At 35.4% G+C, this 21,389-nt stretch overlaps 1 protein-coding gene across 2 annotated transcripts in view; it reads right to left on the reverse strand.

Moving 5' to 3' along the window:
• Positions 1 to 771: 771 nt before the first annotated feature.
• PDCD6IP (programmed cell death 6 interacting protein) overlaps positions 772 to 21,389 on the reverse strand; it is a 77,364-nt gene continuing 56,746 nt past the window's right edge. For both annotated transcript variants that reach the window (XM_011965176.1, XM_011965175.1), the window contains exons 13-18: positions 17,764 to 18,012; positions 16,505 to 16,639; positions 15,270 to 15,364; positions 6,364 to 6,487; positions 5,064 to 5,251; positions 772 to 4,150 (exon numbers count right to left, since the gene is read on the reverse strand). In XM_011965176.1, coding sequence (XP_011820566.1) covers positions 3,976 to 4,150; positions 5,064 to 5,251; positions 6,364 to 6,487; positions 15,270 to 15,364; positions 16,505 to 16,639; positions 17,764 to 18,012 — 966 coding nt within the window. In that variant the 3' untranslated portion in view covers positions 772 to 3,975. The remainder of the gene's footprint in view (positions 4,151 to 5,063; positions 5,252 to 6,363; positions 6,488 to 15,269; positions 15,365 to 16,504; positions 16,640 to 17,763; positions 18,013 to 21,389) is intronic.

Consider the following 21,389-nt stretch of genomic DNA (forward strand, 5'->3'; position numbering starts at 1 on the left):
TGGGCTTCAAAGTGTGTAAAGCTTAAAACAGCTAAAAATATAGGAAAATTTAAAAACAGTGGTAAGAGATTTGAACCTCTTCACCTGTATCACTTGTGTTCATAACTCAAGCAACTTTTAAGCAGAAAGGATCACGGGAGCCACAGAACTGAGAGAAGCCAGGATCCTTTGCAGTGCGCCAATGAGGAGAAAAGGCAGACAACTTGGATGTGTCCCAAACTGATAACCTACAAAGGTAAGATCAGTCATTGGGCAGGGACACAGACTGGCAGTAGCTTGTGGCCTGAGCCTCGGTGGGATGGAGCCCTCTGGTTCACAGGCTCTAGTCGATCTGCTCACAGGGCATTCCTAAGCCAATCCTGCCCTGTGGTAGTGGTAAATACTAAAGCAGGCCAAGCATGCAGCTTCTCAGTCACCTTCACGCGGGCTGCAGCAGAACCCATCCCCACTCCCCTGATCAGCTGATTATTATGGTAATCTTGCTGATAATTTCCAAAAATTGACCTAAAAAGTGGTATTTGAAAAGAATACTCCTAGAGTAAATCACATAAGCAATGAAAAACATGGCCCATCCATGACACTAAATTATCAGGTTGTAGGTGTAAAAAAAAAAAAAAAAAATTAAACACTATCTCCCTTTTGTAGTCTCATGCATTTAGTCAAACTGGGTATTTTTTTTACATTTTCCAATTCACCATTTGTCAAAGAAATAATGGAAACTATAAAGCTGAAGAATAAACACTTTAAATAAGAATTCATACTCCAAAGAAGTAAGAATCTTTCAACTTTTATTTCTAGGATACATTCATCTGGACCTTTTTTTTTCTTTACAATTTTCCCCCTAAGATAAATGAATACAATAAAAATATAATCCAACTACCAGCAATGTTTCTAACCAGAAAAGAATCTAAAATCTCTGGTGTGATAATATAGGATTTTTTTTAAAAATATAAACTTCATACCAGAAATAAAGCCTGAATATTCTCTTTCTTTAAAAATATAATTTTTCCTTCTTTGCTCTTCCATGTAAATCTTATAATGAACCTGTTATTTCTAATGTCTATTTTTAATCCAGCAACTATAACACTACCTAGCAGGGTTTTTTCCTTTACACCTTGTTCTGTACTGTGAATCAACTAATAATTGCAAACGTCTCTAAAAAGTGAGATGCCACCTGGCTGTAGCAAGAGTCTTCAAGAGATGCTGAAAATTAAAAAACAAAACACAAAAAATCCCTATTAGCAAACTGAAACCTACTTAACAAATTATATTATCCTGTTTCTGAAATCAGAACATGTAAAAAAGCACTTTTGCTAACTGTAAAGCTCAAATGGAAAACATTTTTTAAAATCTGTTTTGACTGTAAAGACTGCTGACTGGGATAGAACTTTAGGAACACAAGGCTCTGTGAAATCCATTCTTTTTTTCTGTAACTTCTTAGTTTTGAAGGGGAGGATTATAAATTGCAAACAAGCTGGGGTATGGATACAGGAGTATCTCATAAAGATTGATTGGTTTGTGGTGACATGTGACTGTTTTTCTTAACTGAGAATAAAGACCAAGGGGCACAGGGAGAGTTCTCTTAGATCAAAACTTTATACCAGACTGATAAAAACTAGACAGTGTTTTCCCTACTTCTGACTAGTTCCTCTATGCAGAGCTTCATTATTTAAGTATAATCCAGTTTAAAATAGTATTCCAAAGCTCAACATAAATGGTCTGGGGATGATTTCCTTTCCTTGGTTTAGGAAGATAATAAAGCCTAATTATAAACCTGGGTACAACACACCTGAACCACAGAGCAGTACCCTTCCAACTCCATATCAACAGTATTATCCGTAACAGCAATAAAGGGCTGCATTTCGTGTGATTGATTGTCCCCAGACACAGGTGATCAAAAAGAAACCAAAGGATGAGTGAACTGACAAGAGGAAAAGGGTTTCGGTTGCTACATTTAAAAGGTTACACTAACAGAGCCGATGAGAGTCAGGTGTGCTGTGGCAGGAGCAGCTGTGGGGGCCTCCTTTCCTAGTTTCTGAATGATCTTCCTGTAGTTCTGGGAGCAGGCCCAGCATGGGGAATGGGCTAAAAGGCTTATATATCTCTTTTTGGCCCTCAGATGCACTTACCCTTTTCTTTGGTGCCCTCTTTCCCCAAGAGAATATTCAGGCCAATTTTGTTTTTTCCTTTTTTCTGCATTAGTAAGACATCATAAACTAGCAATTTGTAATACCTCTAACTCTCACTGAGTGTCTTATGTTAGTATAAAGTACCTCAAGTAATAAGAATGTGGAACTTAAATGCCACTTACAGAATAGTCAAACAAGCCCATGTCACACTTTGATAATCCAAAGTATTAAATCTTAGCAATTGATAAAGTAAAAAACTATTTTTGCTAAGGTTTAACTATTGGACTTTAAACCAATTTTAATATTCCATGAAATCAAAGCCATTTATATTGAATTAACATGCCTTCATGTTTCCTACACACAACAAAGTTTAAAATATACATATATTTTTAAACCAATTCACTCCCTTTTACAATCATACTTTCATTCGAACATTTAAAATATAAATCCAAACTGTCAATGAAAACAACAGTGGGACAAGCAACACTATCATTAAAATGAAACAATAATGCAAGAAAAGGTCAGCGTTGAAACTCAGAAAATAAACATAAATAGATTCATTGGAAATCTGCTCATACGCCTAATGTGTTCAGAAATGAACCTCACATAAAACAGATCCCACTGCAATGTTAGACAACTCATTCCTTTCTCATTTTCTCATTCCATGATGCATGTCTTCACTATTTTTACTGAGGTTTATACAGTGAGTAGATATCCTAACGGCAGAGATGAGTATTAAATACATAGCCTACTCCAGAATTGGCATATGTTCCCAACCATTTTTTTGTATGCTCCTTGAATTATAAAATAGTCCAATCTTTAAGGAAAAAAAATTAAATGGCTTAGATCTATTCATACATATTGGGCATTAAATGTCACTAAGTTAACACAGTAAGGTGGAAAAAAGGATAAGAGGGTACAGTAAGTGTTCCCCAAACAATTCCATTACATTATGAAGTATTGTCAATGGCATATTTATTTTAACCAGGTTACGGGGAAAAAAATGCAAGAATTATTACCAGAATTTGCATCAATTTTCTGGAGAAGCGAACAATAAAACATTAAATATACACATTTATTTGTATATTTATTTGAAGAATCTTTGGTAGCAATTGCTTGTTTCTTCCACATTATAGGACTTTTTAAAATAAATGTCAAAAGTCGTTTACTAATCAGCATATGAAAGATAAACTATGATACTATTCTTTTGGTTTCCCTATAAAACGTCCTTGATAATAACTTGTACTATTCATGCACTTAAAAAACAGTATATGTTTAACTTATATACATACAAAATGAGACTAATACCAGAAAAAAAAAATTAGACAGTAATGAGAATCAATAACAAAACATAACAATGACAACTGTTCTTAAGTAATTTATTTTAAAATTATAAGATTTACAATGCCTTGATTATGCAAAATAGCATAATGGAAATTAAACCAAATCAATAAACCAAAGGGAAAGAAAACTTAATTTTCTCGAGTATCCATACTTAAACCATCTTTGTAAGCATCTGATGTCCCAACAGTGTCTTATGTAGAAAGTATAATAGTTTCAAATGTTTCACTTGCAGGTTTAATTTCTCATTTTCAATTTTTATGAACTGTAATACAATTTCAAATCCTATTATACCTAGTGTTTATACTGCAACAGCAGCAAATCTCACATGTGTAATCAAATGTGGAAGTGGGGCACAGCTTCTAGCTGTAGACAGAAATTATACACTGCATTCAGTCCAGGAGAGTACATTACATTAACCAGAGCGTAGAGTTTAGTACACTTATTGCAGGGTTGGTATTTCTTTCCCTCTGATCTGAATCAGCTGAGCTGCTGAGCAGACATATTACTGCTGTGGATAGTAAGACTGCTGTGGGGGCTGAGGGAAGGGGTATGAAGGCTGCTGGGGTCCTGGGTATGGAGCCTGTCCAGGGCTCTGGTGATACACTGGTGGATATGGCATATTATACTGGCCATATGCATAAGGATTATAGCCCATGGGCATGGGCATTTGGCAATACCTGATAGGGAGAAGAAAACAAAAAAAACTTGATTGGTAAATCAAATACTAAAAAATAAAACAATAATTATTCTAGAACTACGTTTTTCATGAAAGTCATTTCTATTTTTTAGTCTATTAAAGAACAGTGGAGAGAGAAAAACTGTTTCAAGGCACTTGTCAGAGAAAAGCATTCCTATCCTGTTCTTAATTACAACAAAAGAGTACCAAGTGTTTAATACTATCCAAAAAAATACCGAAGAAAATAAGATTAAATATTCAAGTATTAAAAGAAAGAAAAAATATGGAGACCCTTCATTTTAACATGGCAAAACTAGTCATCTAAATACATTCCTCTTCCACAATATTCAATATTCACTGTGATGTACATAAATTTACAACTTTAAAAGTTCTAATATTTGGAAGACAACATGTACTTACTAAGTAAAATTTAGAGCACACCTTAAAAGGTAGTCAAATGTTTGGATTTTTAAGATTAAGAAATTATCACAGAGGTTAACCTTTAAGAAAGTGCAACCCATAATTAGATAAATTTCTATTCAACTGTTTATTAAATGCCAAGTATTCTAAGTATAGGGATGTAAATAAGGCCTTATCAGTTTTGCTATGCTACGCTCAGAAAAGGTACCTGTTTATCACCTAAAGTCCAAGGAAACACCTACTGAACTCTATACAGAAGAGATTATTTAATATAAACCCAATATGTAAAGTATAAAAACAAATTTTAAAAGCCTAGGAAATAGCTATTTATGTAAGTGACCATAACATTATTTTCATTTCTGGATAAGCTGACAGTGTAGCTTATTCATTCACGACACTTCCATTTGTAGAAGGGGTGACCCTGTTTTTAACAGGTTAGCCAGAGCCTAGAAACAATATTAGCCAACTTGGGATACATGATGTTGAAGCCTTACCCAGGATATCCTGGATAGGTGGGATAGGGTGGTCCCTGGGCCTGTGGAGGAGGAGCTGAGCCAGGTGTTTGTGATGGAGCTGGTGCAGCAGTCCCAGCCCCCACTGGAGCTGGAGCAGTAGCAGAAGGAGCTCGATTTGCTGGAAGCACAGGTGGTGGAGGCCTGGCTGGGGGCTGGGGCTTAGTAGGCTATAAGAAAAAGTCAGCATTGACTATAAAATGTTTCATTTCTCTCAAACTGCTATTAATTAAAATTAATAAGGACATATGAGAAACTCTAGAATCCAACCAAATATATTTTTAATTCCCATTCTTAAATACTGGCTTATTACTATAGAAATATATCATAGTTGAATAATTCTCCAATCTGTGGAAACTCCATAGCCACTGCTCTTTTCCTGGTGCCTAATATTTAATCATTTACTGCTTCCTGAGTGGCTGGACCTTTGAGGTGGAAGAAAGCAGCACAGGTACTCTTTACTACCATCATCTCCTCCCAGTCCCCAAACTCTATATGAAAAATGTCAAACACCAGAAAATTTTAAAAGAATAGTATATAAAATAATCACACATCTGCCAATGAAATTCAATAACTATTAACATTTGCCATTTCTGCTTTATCTATAACTACATCCATATATATTTGCAGAATCGTTTGAAGTAAGTTGCAAACTTCATGACACTAGCCCTAAAGACTTCAGCACTCAAGTTCTCATAAGGATATTATCCTACATAATCACAATACCATTTTCATCCTTAAAAAACTAATGCTATTCCCCAATGTCATCAAATATCCACTCCAAATTCAATTTTCCCTAATTAACACAAAAAAGCTCATATAGCTATTTTTATAAACCAAAATCAACTCAAAGTTCATATATTGCATTTGATTGTAAGGAAACTTTCATCTCTTTTCATCTAGAATATGCCCTTTTTTTAAAACCTATGACACTCACTTTTAGAAAAGATCAACTCAGTTATTTCATATAAATGTCCCATGTGATAGATTTGTCCAATTGTTTCCTAATGGCATAATTTAACTTCTCATTTTATCATTTGTTTTATTTGCTGTAAACAGAAAGTTTGTTTAAGGGCTTGATTAGATTCGGGCTAAGCATTTTTTTGGTTAAGAATTCTTGAATGATGCTGTGTTTTACATATCGCAAAATATCAGGAGGTTGGTTACCTGATGCAGGTGGTAACCACTAGATCCTTCCTATGTAAACCATGTTTTATCCATTAAAACAAGTAATCATCACTAATGTAAAACTTCTGTTTAAAATATTTATTTGCCTACTAACCGGCATGGTTCTTGGCGCTGGAGTTGGAGGAGTTGGTGCATGTCCTCCTGCTGGCGAGGACTGATATGCAGGTGTAGGAATTGAAGGAGCACTAGGTTCTCTGGCAATGCTTTGTTGCAAGTCCCTTATCAAAGACAAAGTATTAAAAATTAACATGATAGAAAACAATGAACACACATAAAATACCAGCTTTTCTTTTCTTCATACATGAAACATAGAAAACAGATTCCAAACAATGATGGCATTTTAAAATATACTACATTTCAAATTAGTACAGCGACTATGGAAAACAGTATGGAGGTCCCTCAAAAAACTAAAACTAGATCTACCACATGATCCAGCAATCCCACTGCTGGGTATATATCCAAAAGAAAGGATATCCATATATTGAAGAGATATCTATATTCCCATGTTTCTTGCAGCACTTCCAACAGCCAAGAATGAATGCAACCTAAGTGTCCATCAGCAGATAAATGGATAAAGTGTAGTATATATATGCAATGGAATATTATTCAGCCATAAAAAAAATGAAATTCTGTCACTTCCAGCAACACGGATGGAACTGGAGGACATTACGTTAAGCGAAATAAGCCAGGCACAGAAAGACAATTGCATGTTCTCATTCATATGTGTGAGCTAAAAACAAGGAGACAGAGAGTAGAATGATGGTTACTAGAGTCAAGGAAGAGTAGGTGGTGGGGATCAAGAGAGGTTGGATAATGGGTACAAAAATACAGTCAGATAGAATAAATAAGTTCTAGTGTTTAATAGCACCATAGGGTGATGATAGTTAATGGTAATTTATGGTGTATTTCTAAATAGCTAGAAGATTTGGAATGTTCCCAACACAAAGAAACGGTAAACGTTTGAGATGAGGAATATCCTAATTACCCTGATTTGATTATTATACATTGTATTCATGTATCAAAATATCACATGTGCCCCACAAATATGTGATGAATATCCTAATTACCCTGATTTGATTATTACACATTGTATTCACGATCAAAGTATCACATGTACCCCATAATATGTACAATTATTTATCAATATAACAAAAACTGAAAAAAATAAAATATACTACATTTCTATTCTTGACTAGAATCTAAATCCTCTTTCTTCCTACTGTTTAATAAAATGAAGTTGTATCTTTTTTCTATTTCTGAAGACTAGGGGAAAAAAGTAAACATTTTCAGAGATCACAGTTATCGCTAGAGTAAGAAACATGTCAAACTGGGCAAGTAATCCTAAAAGACTGCCCACCCTCTAATAAAAGGTAGTCCCTGGATTTAAAAAACTCCTAACATCATCTATCTAAAAGTTATCAGAAAACTACAATGACTTATGTAGCCAGTGTTGTAATCACTTTATCAGTGTTTATACAAAATAAAACAGATGAAAAAGCTAACCTTTTATGCAAACCATTACGCAAATTTCTAGATAAAAACTTTCTGAAGATATTCAAAGAAATGTGGCATTGAGATATTTTATGTTAAAAGATAACACATGACCTGTCACTAAGGTAAACTCATGAAAGACATATTGCTGAAAATACTCTTACAATTTAGTACTAAAAATTAGAAAATTTTGTCTTCTCTAACAGTAATTTGAAATTCATCCCAAAACCACACTAAACAATACCTAAGGTAAAATGCACTCCATGTGATACATGATGTCAATCATGTTTTCACTGCACTGATTAATGTACACAGAGAAGTAAATATGACAAGTCCCAAAATGTCTGAGACAGTACCTTTTGCCCTGATTTAACAAATAACAGCAAAGCCCCACATTGTCCGCATCCCAACTTCCCTCTCAAGAAGGGCCCCAATCACTCCAGACATAAAGAAAACTAGTATACATTCATCAAAAAAAAAAAGCTACTTCTTAATACAAGTAAATAACTGCTTATTGTTTATTAATAAGTTTTTAATATCAAAATTCTAAAAGGTCAGATTTGGAAATATCTAAAATATATATATATATTATAAAGCTTTAACACAATACCTTTTTTCCTTTGATAAACTCTAGGGATGGATGCAGTAAACAACACATTTATAGGGCAAATGATAATTTCCTAGCCACTTACAAAAGATATAAATCAATGCTATTAAATAAAACCAATAATGTAAAAGAGCAAAAAGATATTTTAAAAAATGCCACCAGTATTCCTACGCCCAACAATCTGACAATGGTTTTCAAACCATTAGTAAAAAGAAAGTAAAGCTCAGAGTAAAACACTCATTCTTCTTAAACTCTTTAAATTTCTGATGAAAGATTTCAATGAAAACAGAAATTAAAAAGCAAAGCCTCCAGCTAATAAGCATATAAAAAGGACATATTAGTCATTAGGAAAATGAAAATTAAACTCATACAATGAGATAATACTACAAACCCAGCAGAATATAGCTAAGGGCAAAAATGTGGAGCAACCAGAACTCTCAGATATTGCTAGGAGGAATATAAATTAGTACAATCGCGTTGGAAAACTATTTGAAATACCAACTAAGCATACACATACCCTTTGACCTAGATGTATACCCAACAGCACTGCATATAACATGCTCACCAAAAGCATGTACTGTCTAATACAGTAACCACTAGCCACATATAGCTATCAAACATCTGAAATGTGGCTAGTCTGAATTGAGATGTGTTGTAAGTATAAAATACACATTAAACTGGGCACGGTGGCTCACGCCTGTAATCCCAGCACTTTGGGAGGCCGAGGCAGGTGTATTACGAGGTCAGGAGTTCAAGATCAGCCTGGCCAAGATGGTGAAACCCCGTCTCTACTAAAAATACAAAAAGCAGTCGGGCTTGGTGGTGGGCGCTTGTAAACCCAGCTACTCGGGAGGCTGAAGCAGAGAATTGCTTGAACCCAGGAGGCAGAGGTTGCAGTGAGCCGAGGTCATACCACTGCACTCCAGCCTAAGCGACAGAGCAAGACGCTATCTCACCCAAAAAAAACAACACACACACATTAGATTTCTAAGACTTAGTATGAAAAAAAGTAAAATATCTCTCATTTATAATTTTACATTGATTATATGTTAAAATGATAATACTTCGGACATACTGGGTTAAATGAAATACTGAAATTAATTTCACCTGTTTTTTAACTACAGCTACTACAAATTTTACATTTTCCATTGCATATGTCACTGCATAGTACTTCACCATATAGATATAGTTTTATTTAATTAACCAGAACCAGACATTTGACTTGTTTCTATATTTTTACTGCTACCAGCAATATTGGACAGCAGTGATTTACAACATTCATGCCAGCACTATTTACAAAAGCTCAAAACTAGCAACTATTCAAAATATTCAACAGAATAAATAACTTGTATATTCACATAAAATATATACAGAATTGAGAATAAAAGATCTACAAATACACACAACTTATACTGATGAATCTCACAAATATAATGTAGAATAAAAGCCAGTCATAGAAGAGTACATCATATGTGATTCTATTTATATGCAATGCAAAAACAGGAGAAAGTAATCTATGTTCTCTCACAAGTTAGGATAGTGGTTGCCCTGGAAGAGAAAGATAAAGAAAGCCTGACTGGGTGGATGCATTAACAATGCTTTTAGGGTGCTGAGAATTTTCTGTGTATTGATCTAAGTGCTGGTTGCCTGGGTGTACTCAGTTTGTGAACATTCAACAAGATATACACTTATGTATACTTTTCCAGTATACATTATATTCCGTAAGATTTCAAAGTATTTTGGCCTTGAGTATTAACAATGACTAACAAAATAAACTCTCAGATATTCAAAAGCTAATATTATTATATGGCCTACTTTTCCATCTTTCATTCACCTTTCAATCACTGAGCTGAAAATATTTGACAAGTGTATATAATAAATATACACACAAATAGCAACAAACCTGATTTTTAGATATATGAATTATAAAATATTTAAAATGACAATATTCCAATCTTTCTTCCTTAGAATATCCAGAGCTTCTTTGTGCATAAACAAGTCAATTTCTATGTTTATTGTTTTCTTCCTTTTTACACAAAGCATACTCTACACACTGTTCTGCGTCTTTTTACCATAACTATCTTGAAGATCTTTCCATATCAGTAAATTGAAAACATCCTGTTTTTTAAAATAGCTGCAGAGCATTTCACTATACAAGTATAGCTTTATTTCAGCAGCCCTGGTCACTTTGTTTCTGCTTTTTTACTGCTATTTGCAATGCAGAAATGAATAAGCTCATAAATATGTCATTTCTAGCATATTCTAATATATCCTCAGAATAGATTCCCAAAAACAGAATAGCTGGATTAAAGGATGTTTGCGTTAGTAGTCTTATTCTTTACAGCTAAACTGCCCAACACAAGGATTGCACCATTGTGTATTCTCACGGCAATATAAAATCTATTTCTCCAACATGTGACAACAAAGCATGTTATCAAACTTTCGGATTCTTGCCAAACTGAAAAATATTATTTCAGACTAATTTTAATTTTTTACAATGAATGAGGGTATTCTTTTTTTTATTTCATTTATTTAAGAGCCATTTATATTTCCTTGTCTGCAAAATTCTGTTTGCGTCTTTTCCTCAGTTTTCTATTGGGTTTTCTTCTCATTGATTTCTAGTTCTTTTCTAAATAAAGTAAATTAGCCTTTTGCCTGTGAATAAGTTTCAAATATTGGATTCCCAATTTGTTATATCCTGACTCTGTTTACCATATTTCTGTGAGGAACTTATTCTTTTCTTTTTTTTTAATACCTTCTGGAATTTAAGTAGGAGTTATTAGATGCTGCCCATCCCAGCTTTATTAAGGAATTCTCCATTCTATTTTATACCTTATATATCATTTACAAATTTCAAGTTTGGTCCACTCAGAACTTACTTTGGTATAAAGATAACTTTTATTTTCTAAATTGCTGGGCAGTTGTCCACAACCTCTTCTGGTTGGCTGAAGATCTTTTACACTAAATTCACATATGTATTTGAATCTATTTCTATTTTCTATTCTGTCTTTGTCTAATCATGTACCAGCATCACTGTGTTTTAATTAAAGATGGTATTATATACCTTAATATCTGGTAGAACTAGTATCCCTTCACTATTCTTTTTACTGTTTTCCTGGCTGACCTTGTTTCTTTTTCTACTTGAACTTCAGGATCAACTTGTCTAATTCCAAATGAAAAGCTGCTGACATTTTTAATCACAAGTATGTTGAATGCATATGTTTATTTCTTTATTTATGTTTGTTATTAGAGAGAGGGTCTCACTGTTGCCCAGACTGGAGTACACTGGCTATTTACAGGTACAATCATAGCGCACTACAACCTAAAACCCTAGGGCTCAAACCATCCTCCCACTTCAATCTCCCAGGTAGCTGGGACTAGAAGTGCATGCCATCACGCCCGGCTGATGTATAAGTTAACTTAGAATTGACATCTTTGGCCGGGCGCGGTGGCGCAAGCCTGTAATCCCAGCACTTTGGGAGGCCGAGACGGGCGGATCACGAGGTCAGGAGATGGAGACCATCCTGGCTAACACGGTGAAACCCCGTCTCTACTAAAAAATACAAAAAACTAGCTGGGCGAGGTGGCGGCGCCTGTAGTCCCAGCTACTCGGGAGGCTGAGGCAGGAGAATGGTGTGAACCTGGGGGGCGGAGCTTGCAGTGAGCCGAGATCGCGCCACTACACTCCAGCCTGGGCGACAGAGCGAGACTCCGTCTCAAAAAAAAAAAAAAAAGAATTGACATTTTTATGAAGTTGAGTCATCCTATCCAAGAACATGTTTTTTAAGTCTTCTTTTGTGTCCTTGAAATAGTGTTTTCTTCACATAGATCTCAATTACTATAAACTTATATTTTATCTTTTTTGTTGCTATTTTAAGCGGGTCTCTTCCTCCATCTTATCTTCTAAAGGCTTATTTACATGAAAGTCACTGATTTCTACAAATTATATTTATGATCAACAACTTCAGTAATAATTATTTTATTATTTGCAGAGTTTTGGGGTTTTCTTGGGTTTTCAAGTAGTTGTACAATCATAATGTCTGTAAATAGTGCTAGTTTTACTTCTTCCTTTCCAATTTTTTAATTTCTCTCTCATGTGATTGCCTTGGCTGGTACTGCAGTACAGTATTTAAAAATAGTGCTGATAGTGGTATTTGTTTTCTGTTCTTGACTTGAGAGGGAACTCTTTATAGTGCTTCTCCATTAATCACTATACTGAGTTTTGGGCAGAAATATATACACACACAAACATATATATATTTTCATGTTATGGAAGCATCTATCTTCTATCTATGCTTATTTTACTGAGTATCAGAACACTCATTTTCTCAAATGCTTCTGCCTCATCTATTAAGACAAACCAGTGATCCTTCCTTTGATATGAAAACACTGAATACTGAATACTGGAATAAACGCCCCCCCTCCCCTTGTCAATTCTTTTTTATCATCCTGGTGACTATTACTGTCAAATACTTTATTTAGGACTTTTGCATCCATATTCATAACTGAAACTGGTCTGTAGACTGTTTTGTATTAATTTTTGTTAGATTTTTTATCATTAAGACTAATATGGAGAATACTCATCTTTTTTTAGGCTGTGGGGGTGGCTCACACCTGTAATCCTGATCACCTGAGGTCAGGAGTTCGAGACCAGCCTGGCCTACATGGTGAAACCCTGTTTCTACTAAAAATACAAAAATTAGCCAGGCGTGGTGGTGCACACCAGTAATGCCAGCTACTCGGGAAGCTGAGGCAGGAGAATTGCTTGAATCCAGGAGGCGGAGGTTGCAGTGAGACAAGATGGCATGATTGCACTCCAGCCTGGGTGACAGAGCAAAACTCCGTCTTTTAAAAAAAGAAAAAAAAACTTTTTTTTTAAACATTTAGAACATTTTTAAAACATTCTATTTATTTGCTTTTTATAGGTTTAGCAGAAATATTCTAAAAGCAACTGACCTGCTCTTTCTTAGAAGAAAATGGTAACTTCTCTCATGAACATGAGCAGAGAGGTGAATGAACAGGAACATGTTCATTCTCTGTTCATGAATATGAACAGAGAGATGAATAAAGATCTAGTTGCCTGAAAGGGTCATCAGTATAAGACTCTTTCAGCTCTTTATATTTATTACTAATGAATATAAACTTTAGGATCAACTTGTTTAATTCCAAATGAAAAGCTGCTGACATTTTTAATCAAAAGTATGCTGAATGCATATGTTTATTTACTTATGATGGTTTTTTATGTACCCGAAGTACAGTTTGGATATAAAATCTTTAGCTTGTATTTATATGATATAAAATCTTTAACTCATATTTACTATCCTTGAGATTACAGCAATCACTCCACTCTCTTCTAGCATACAGTGCTTTCAGCCTAATTTTTTCCGCCTTTTTATACATTGACTTGTTTTGTCTGACTGCTAAAGGATTCTGCCATTATCTTTTAAGGCCAATAATTTATATGCCTTGAAGCTGACAGTGCTTGATCATTTTCCCCTACCATATGATACTCTTTCAACAACCTTCACTTACTTCAAGAAAATGTTCTTGAGTATCATTAAATAAGTGTTCTGTTTAGAGAACGTTAAATAACTGCTCTGTCTGGTTTTTCTTCTTTGAGAGAAATCCAATTTTGCATATATTAGGTCTTCTGTGCCCATCTTCTCTCTAATCCTTTGTAATTCTTTCTTGACTTTGATTTCATTTTAATTTCCGAATTTCTACTCTGTGTTCCTGTGTGTTCTTCAGCATTTATTTGCCCTTTGTGCTCCTTCCCATTTCGTGATGGTTTTATTCTTCCCTTCTACTTCTTTCCTGAATTCTGACACCTCACATCTTATCACTTCCTGTTTTCTTACCATATTCCTGCAGTTCTGGAATTTCTGCTCAAAGTGTTCCTTAGAGTGCTTGCAGTCCCCAACCTTTTTGGCACCAGGGACCAGTTTCGTAGAAGACATTTTTTCCACAGGGGAGCGGGAGATGATTTCAGGATGAAACTGTCCCACCTCAGATCATCAGGCATTAGTCAGAGTATCACAAGGAGCGCACAACCTAGATCCCTTACATGGGCAGTTCGCAATAGTGTTTGTGCTCCTATGAGAATCTAATGCTGTGGCTGATCTGACAGGAGGTGGGACTCAGGCAGTAATACTCGCCCAGCCACCTGCCTGCCTGCCACCCACCTCCTGCTGTCCAGCCCAGTTCCTAATAGGCCACGAACCAGTACCAGTCCATGGCCCCAGGACTGGGGACCCCGGCCTTAGAATGACTGCCTTCTTACATTTGTTGTTGTTGCTGTTGTTGTTGTTTAGTTCATGGTCAGATGTTTGCTCATAATTTTCATCTATTCTGTGGCAATATTATTTTGGTAAATGTTCTTCATCTATGAAGTTTTATTAAATTTTGTTAATGTTTTTTACCTTTTATCAGCACTGTGCTACTCTGTATTGATTACTCAGCAGAAAATGAGTTGTATGTTAACTGGCCCTGCTTTCTCAGCAGCCTCCTTCTAAAAGTGATTTTGCTGGTATTCTCCGAGCTATTCATGCTGTCTCCTCCATGTTCTATAGCTGTAGTTTTATGTAAGGAACCTACTTGCTAGTTCAAAATAAATTGCTTGTATTTACTGGCACTTCCTGAGATCTGCCACCTGAACTGTTTTATCATTTCTGTGACCTCACTCTACTTCCTGCATCTACAGTTTCTGCTTCTTTTCGTCCTTTCATTCCCAGATTGTGCAGCTGTTTGCTTGTTGCTTTGTAAAATACTCGATCTAGTTCCTTCTTCCAGGAGAAAAGGAGGGAAATTGCTATCTCATATTACCAAATTCACACCAAAAGTCTCTACATGATTTTTTAAAAGAAAATTCTTTAAGTACAATTTTATACACAAAACAGACTTACTTTAAGAGTTCATCTCTTTCTGTCTTCCGCGCAAAAACTATATCACTGCATTTGTTCTGGAACCTGACCAGGATTTCAGTCAACTCATTGTAAAACTATAAGCAAAGAACAAATACAAGTAATGAACAAGAACAATTTTTTAATCCAGAGAGTAATGTGATCTAAAGCTAATTTGTCAATGATAGTTAAAGCCGAAGAACTGAAATCTGCATGAGATACATTCATACAATTTACTAGGCCCAACAACTTAATATTAAATGTGATCCAAGATTCCTAGAGAAAATAAAAATAAAATCATTTTTACAGAACATTCTCATCAAAAATGTAACAAGTTAAAAGTTTCATGATCATGAAAATCTTCCTAATTCCTAGAGAAAAGTCAATTACTTAATAACATTAAACCTATTTAAGTGGAAGGATTAGGTTTTCATATTCACTACAGAAATGCAAGCACACTTCAGAAACCCTTAAAAGAATTTCTAAAGGCTCTCTGGAGGGTTTTCTCAGCTTACCTATTTAAACAAAGCATTTTAAACCAAATTAAAACGGCATTTTACTATCCTATTTGGAAGGCTTTGCAGTATTTTCATCCTTTCTTCAGAGGGTTTTACATTTTACCTACTGTATTTGTGTCAAGGTAACTTTATTCAGTGAGTATTACGAAGTTAAGTACCAAAAGGAATTATGCATCCGAAAAAACTTAAAAGTCACTGCTCCCTCAAAAACAAAGTAACCGGTAAAAAGAAATATAAGCAAATTCCCTAAACTTTTTAAAGGACAAGACAAGAAAGTACTTACATATTTAGCAAGCCCTCTTGACGCTTGGGCAGGCCACAAGTCTGTCCTCAGCAAACCACCACACAGAATATAAAAGTCATGCCCCCCACCTTTTCTATCACAAATCAGTCCCCAAATTAGTCAATACTCCTGTCCTCTCAAAATTCATCAGTCAACTTCCTATCCCTTAAAAAGGTGTCACTGACATCTCTGCTAATTCCTGCTACCTCGAATATTTATACCCCTTTTCTGCCAGTTGAAATATGCAATCCCATGAAATGTTGCCACCTTCATTAAGCTTTCTCCCTCCTATAACAAACTTCGCAGAGACAATAGCGTTAACGCAAAAATTCCAGGCAAAGAGTAATCTGGTTCAACTGGAAATACCATTTAACTTCCAAACTATACATTCACATCTGTACTTGCTAGCTATGATTCCTTTTGCATGTACTTCATACCTTTGTGCCCTCCTTCAAATTAGCTACCAGTTCAACAAAGTTGTCATATGCAGTAGCTAAATTCTTCAAAACTTCTTCTCTTAAGTTAGCTTCATTATTAGATTGTTTCATTTTCGAAAATTCCTGATGTGAGACCTTGTTAAAAGAAAGATTTATGTATTTACATTTATTTATAAAATATAGCTCATAACATTTTTATTGATCTTTTCCAATTATGAAAATCATATGTAATTAAATACATATCCAAAATTACTAGAATTACCTAGTATACTCTTTTGAAGTCTCATTATGCTTTAAATCTTTCTTAAGTAAAAATTTCAAAAATCCAATAGGAGTCAAAACAACCAATAATGACCATGGATTTCTATTAGTATATAACACTTGCAAAAAATATAACATGAAAATTATTTTACCTTTTGGAATATTTTATATCATATATAGATACAATATTTAGGAGTAGAAATGCATGTTTAATTCTGCACGTTAACTATTAAAAGAGCAAAATTTCAAGTCTTTGTTAGTCCAAATTACCTATCTGTAAACACGAACACTAACTTCAGACTTCTCAACATACTTAGTTTGCATTATCTTTTAAAAAAATGACTGAAGTCTGTACGTATGTTAGCCATATAATTAAAAGTATCAGTAATTTCAACTAATTTCGATTTTCTTCCTATACGGAAAAAAACCAAAGCTATTAAAAACTTGGAACCATGAAAAATATCTGAAGTATCAAGCACTCCTAAGTAATATGCAACATTTTAGCCATAGAAATGACTTTGTTTCTGCAGGGCGTGGTGGCTCACGCCTGTAATCCCAGCACTTTGGGAGGCTGAGGCGGAAGGATCACGAGGTCAGGAGATCCAGACCCTCCTGGCTAACACGGTGAAACCCCGTCTCTACTAAAAATACAAAAAATTAACCAGGCGTGGTGGCGGGCACCAGAGGCTGAGGCAGGAGAACGGCAGGAACCCGGGAGGCGGAGCTTGCAGTGAGCCAAGATCGTGCCACTGCACTCCAGCCTAGGTGACAAAGCGAGACTCCGTCTCAAAAAAAAGAAAAAAAAAATGACTTTGTTTCATAGATATAAATAAAACTGATGTGCCAAGTTTAATTTTACAAAATACACATGTATTAAGTTCTACTCTTAACTACAGATATTCTCCAATGTCATTTTCCTAATTGAATATAGGTTTAGTCCAGACATATCCTTTCTGTAATTTTTAAAACATAGATCTTATTAAATATATGAATTTCACCTGAATATTTTTAAGAAGTTCTTCCTGTTTCTTTAGAGATTCTTGGACTTTAGTTGTAAGACCTCCATAGACTCGATCTAGTTCAGTAACAGAAAGAGCTTCTTCATTTATCACACCATCTTGAGCCAGAGCTGTCAAAAACTTGCTTGTCATGTCAAAATTCACAGATTTCAAGTCATTCTCCAGACCCTCTCTTTCCTTCTTTACTTCATCAAGATTTGACAATAAGGATTTTAAGACATTTACAACCTAAACAATAAGAAAGACACCTTAGTTTAACTGAAAAAAAAAAAATTTCAAAAAGGAAATAATATATAAAGGTTCATTCGAGCTAAGAGAGAGATGGTTTCTCAGAGAGCCAAATATAAATTGAACATCAGGTTTATATAGACAGACATTGTACCTTCAGTTGACTCAGATTAAAACAAAAGCAGCATTAATAACAATAGCAACAGCTACAATTTACTGAACTCTTATGTGTTAGGCACCATGCTAAACACTTCAGAAATATAATTTTATGTATTCCTTACAATACCCCATGGGGTATATATATTTATGACCCCTATTTCAAAGATAGGGATAATGAGTCTCAGAAAAATTAAGTGACACAGTTATACAGCTACCATGGGGCAGAGGTGAAATTTGAGACCTAAGTCTGACTAATTACAAAACCAATCTCTTAGCCACTCTACACTATACTCCCTCCCGACCATAGCTGTGAAGCAGGGGAAGGTATGATTTTGTAGGTAAGTAGATATCCTATTTTGCCTAGAGAGACTGAGAGAGACATAGAGAAATAGAGGTGAACATAGAAATACAGACAGTTTGAAGCAAGCATGGTAGATGGAGAAAGAAATAGAGAAAGATACAGATATAAACCTATATACCACACATCTATTTTATACACTGGGAGAGGAAGAAGGTAAGAGGGTTCTTGTGCCTCTCTTCAAATATCATTAAGAGTTTTAGGCCAGATGTAGAGGTTCGAGCCTGCAGTCCCAGCACTTCAGGAGTATCACCTGAGCCTAGGAGTTCGAGACCAGCCTAGGCAACAAAGTGAGACCCCATTTCTACATTTAAAAAAAAAAAAAAAACTAGCTGGGCGCAATAGTGTGCACCTGCAATCACAGCTACTTCAGAGGCTGAGACAGGAGGATTGCTTCAGCCCAAGGGATCAAGGCTGCAGTGAGCCATGATCATGCCACTGCACTCCAGCCTGGGTGACAGACAGAAACCCTGTCTCAAAACAAAACACAAAAACAAAATAGAAATTTATCTCTTGTATTCAGTCAAGACACTCTCTGACCTATACCCACATGATTCATAAACACCCCTTCATATTAATAGTGTTCAAGCACCTTCTAATGAGCACTTTCAAGTTGCCCCTTTCACTCATCTCTTCATACTTTGCTAGGACCACCACGAAAAACATCAACCCAATCTCCCTATTCTGCTTGCCCCAATGAGGCTCATAGAAAGAAAACTGGAGGAAAGACAAAGGAAGAAGAGGGCACCATGAGCCCTGTCTCCACCCGTCTTTCTCATTACCAGCAGCAATTCCAATTCCCATGGATCCCCCTACCAACTGCCTGTTTCTAAAAATTCCTATCCTACTCTTCCTTCCACAGTCTTAGTCAGCTCCTTAATAGGAATGTCCAAGGTAACATCCCTTTGTGAAGACCAGAGACTCGAGGTTTCTTCTAAAGGTAGGTGAATTTCCTTTTTGGCCTCATTTACACCCATATCTCCTAAATATCCTAATTTTAAAACGGAAGGAAGTGAAAGGAAAAGAAGGGGAAGGGAAAGGAAGAGAAGGGGGAGGGGGAGAAGAGAGGAAGGAACGGGGAAGGGAAGGAGAAAGGGAGTGAGAGAAAGAAGAGGGTACGGGGAGAAGGCTGTGGAAAGAGAAACATGATTCCTAGAAAACATCAAACCACAGAAACTCTAAAAGGAAGGAGGAAGAGAAAGAATCATACCGGGGTGGATATGGCAAAGTCTGTTGAAAGACCTAGTAGTACTTGATATTAGATGATGTGAGTAAAACTTTTCTTCCAAGTGACTTCCAGGATATATTATTAAATGAAAAAAAAAAAAAGGGTACAAAGGCATATCTAGTATACTGCAATTTGAGTGAGAGAGAAGGAAAATCAGAAAATACACACATATATAATACGTATATATGTATATGTATGTATTCATAATTTTGGGGGGTTTTTTGTTTGTTGTTGTTCTTGCAAAAGAAAATCAGTAAGGACAAACCAGAAACTAACAAATATGGTTACTTACAGGAAATATACAGGAAAGAAGTAGTAGGAAAAGGAATGAGGCTTTCTGCATGTACCTTTTGAATCATGAACATTTACACACTCAAAAAACAAGACTAAGTCAAAACTTGAATAAGGAAACAAATGAACTAATGGTCTATCAAAGTGAAACGTAATTACATACAAAAAAAGTAATTGCATAGGAAAAAAAAAAAAACACTTCAACTCTGACTATCCTCCCTTAAAGACCATAATGGACTTAGTTACTGTGCAATCAAGGACAGGTTACTACTTAGAAAATCCAATTTTCTCAACTGCAAAATGGGCATAATAGTACCTATGTCAGGACTGTTGTGAAGACTGAGATAATCTATATAAAGTGCTCAACATAACTTCTAACAAAGGGTAAGTATTCAATCACATTACCTAGATTAGGAAGAAAAGCTAACCGCAACTTCCATGGTATCTAACCAGACGGATACAGAAGCTTTCTAACCAGACGCTACAGAGGGCCAAATAGTTAACAAATCCTGTGATATTCAAAAATGCAATAATTCTAACTTTCTGGAAAAAAAATGCCATTTCAAACAACCAATTTATGAACAAACTTGTGGACTACCACACAAAGATAGAGATCCCTTGTATTATGAACATCTTTTTAAAAAATGTCATATGCAGTATACTAGTTTAACATAATTCAGATTATATGACACTGGCCTCATTTTAACAGAGTAAATGAAGTAGAAAATGAATTAAACTGCTTCCACAAATGACCAAGATAATAAGAAAACCACTGCCTACATTTTCTTATAAATTCAAATTTGAGATTTAACATGTTATCAAAGTATATAAATAATTAGAATCCTAGGGTATTTATTTCTTACATACAGCTCCAGCTATCTTTCAACTGCAATTTAAATGTATCCCTTTATTAAGTTAGGCTGCCAGTGATGATTATTCAAACAAATACTTTTTGTTTTGGGTACCGTTCTAGATGCTATGGACACAACTACTAACAAAAACAGTCTTTTCCTTCATTTGGGCACCAGAGAGGATTAAATAAATATGCAAAGGGGAGGATTAAACAAATACACAAAAATAGAATAATGTGGGTAGACAATGACAAAGATGGAGAAGAGGTGACATCTGAGACTAATGAAAAAGAGGTAACAGCCACGGAAATGGGAAGAAAGCCCTGCACAGAGGGAAACGCAAATGTAAAAGTCCTGTGGCGGCACAAGCTTGGCAGGATCAAAGGAAAGAAAAAAAGGCCACTCTGGCTAAAGCATAGTAAACAAAAGGCAGAACAGCAGATGAGGTCAAACAGAATGGCAGGAATGGCATCACCTAGGTTGTCAATAC

Source organism: Mandrillus leucophaeus, unplaced genomic scaffold (assembly GCF_000951045.1).
Source record: "Mandrillus leucophaeus isolate KB7577 unplaced genomic scaffold, Mleu.le_1.0 Scaffold717, whole genome shotgun sequence".
In the NCBI taxonomy this organism is placed as follows: Eukaryota; Metazoa; Chordata; class Mammalia; order Primates; family Cercopithecidae; genus Mandrillus; species Mandrillus leucophaeus.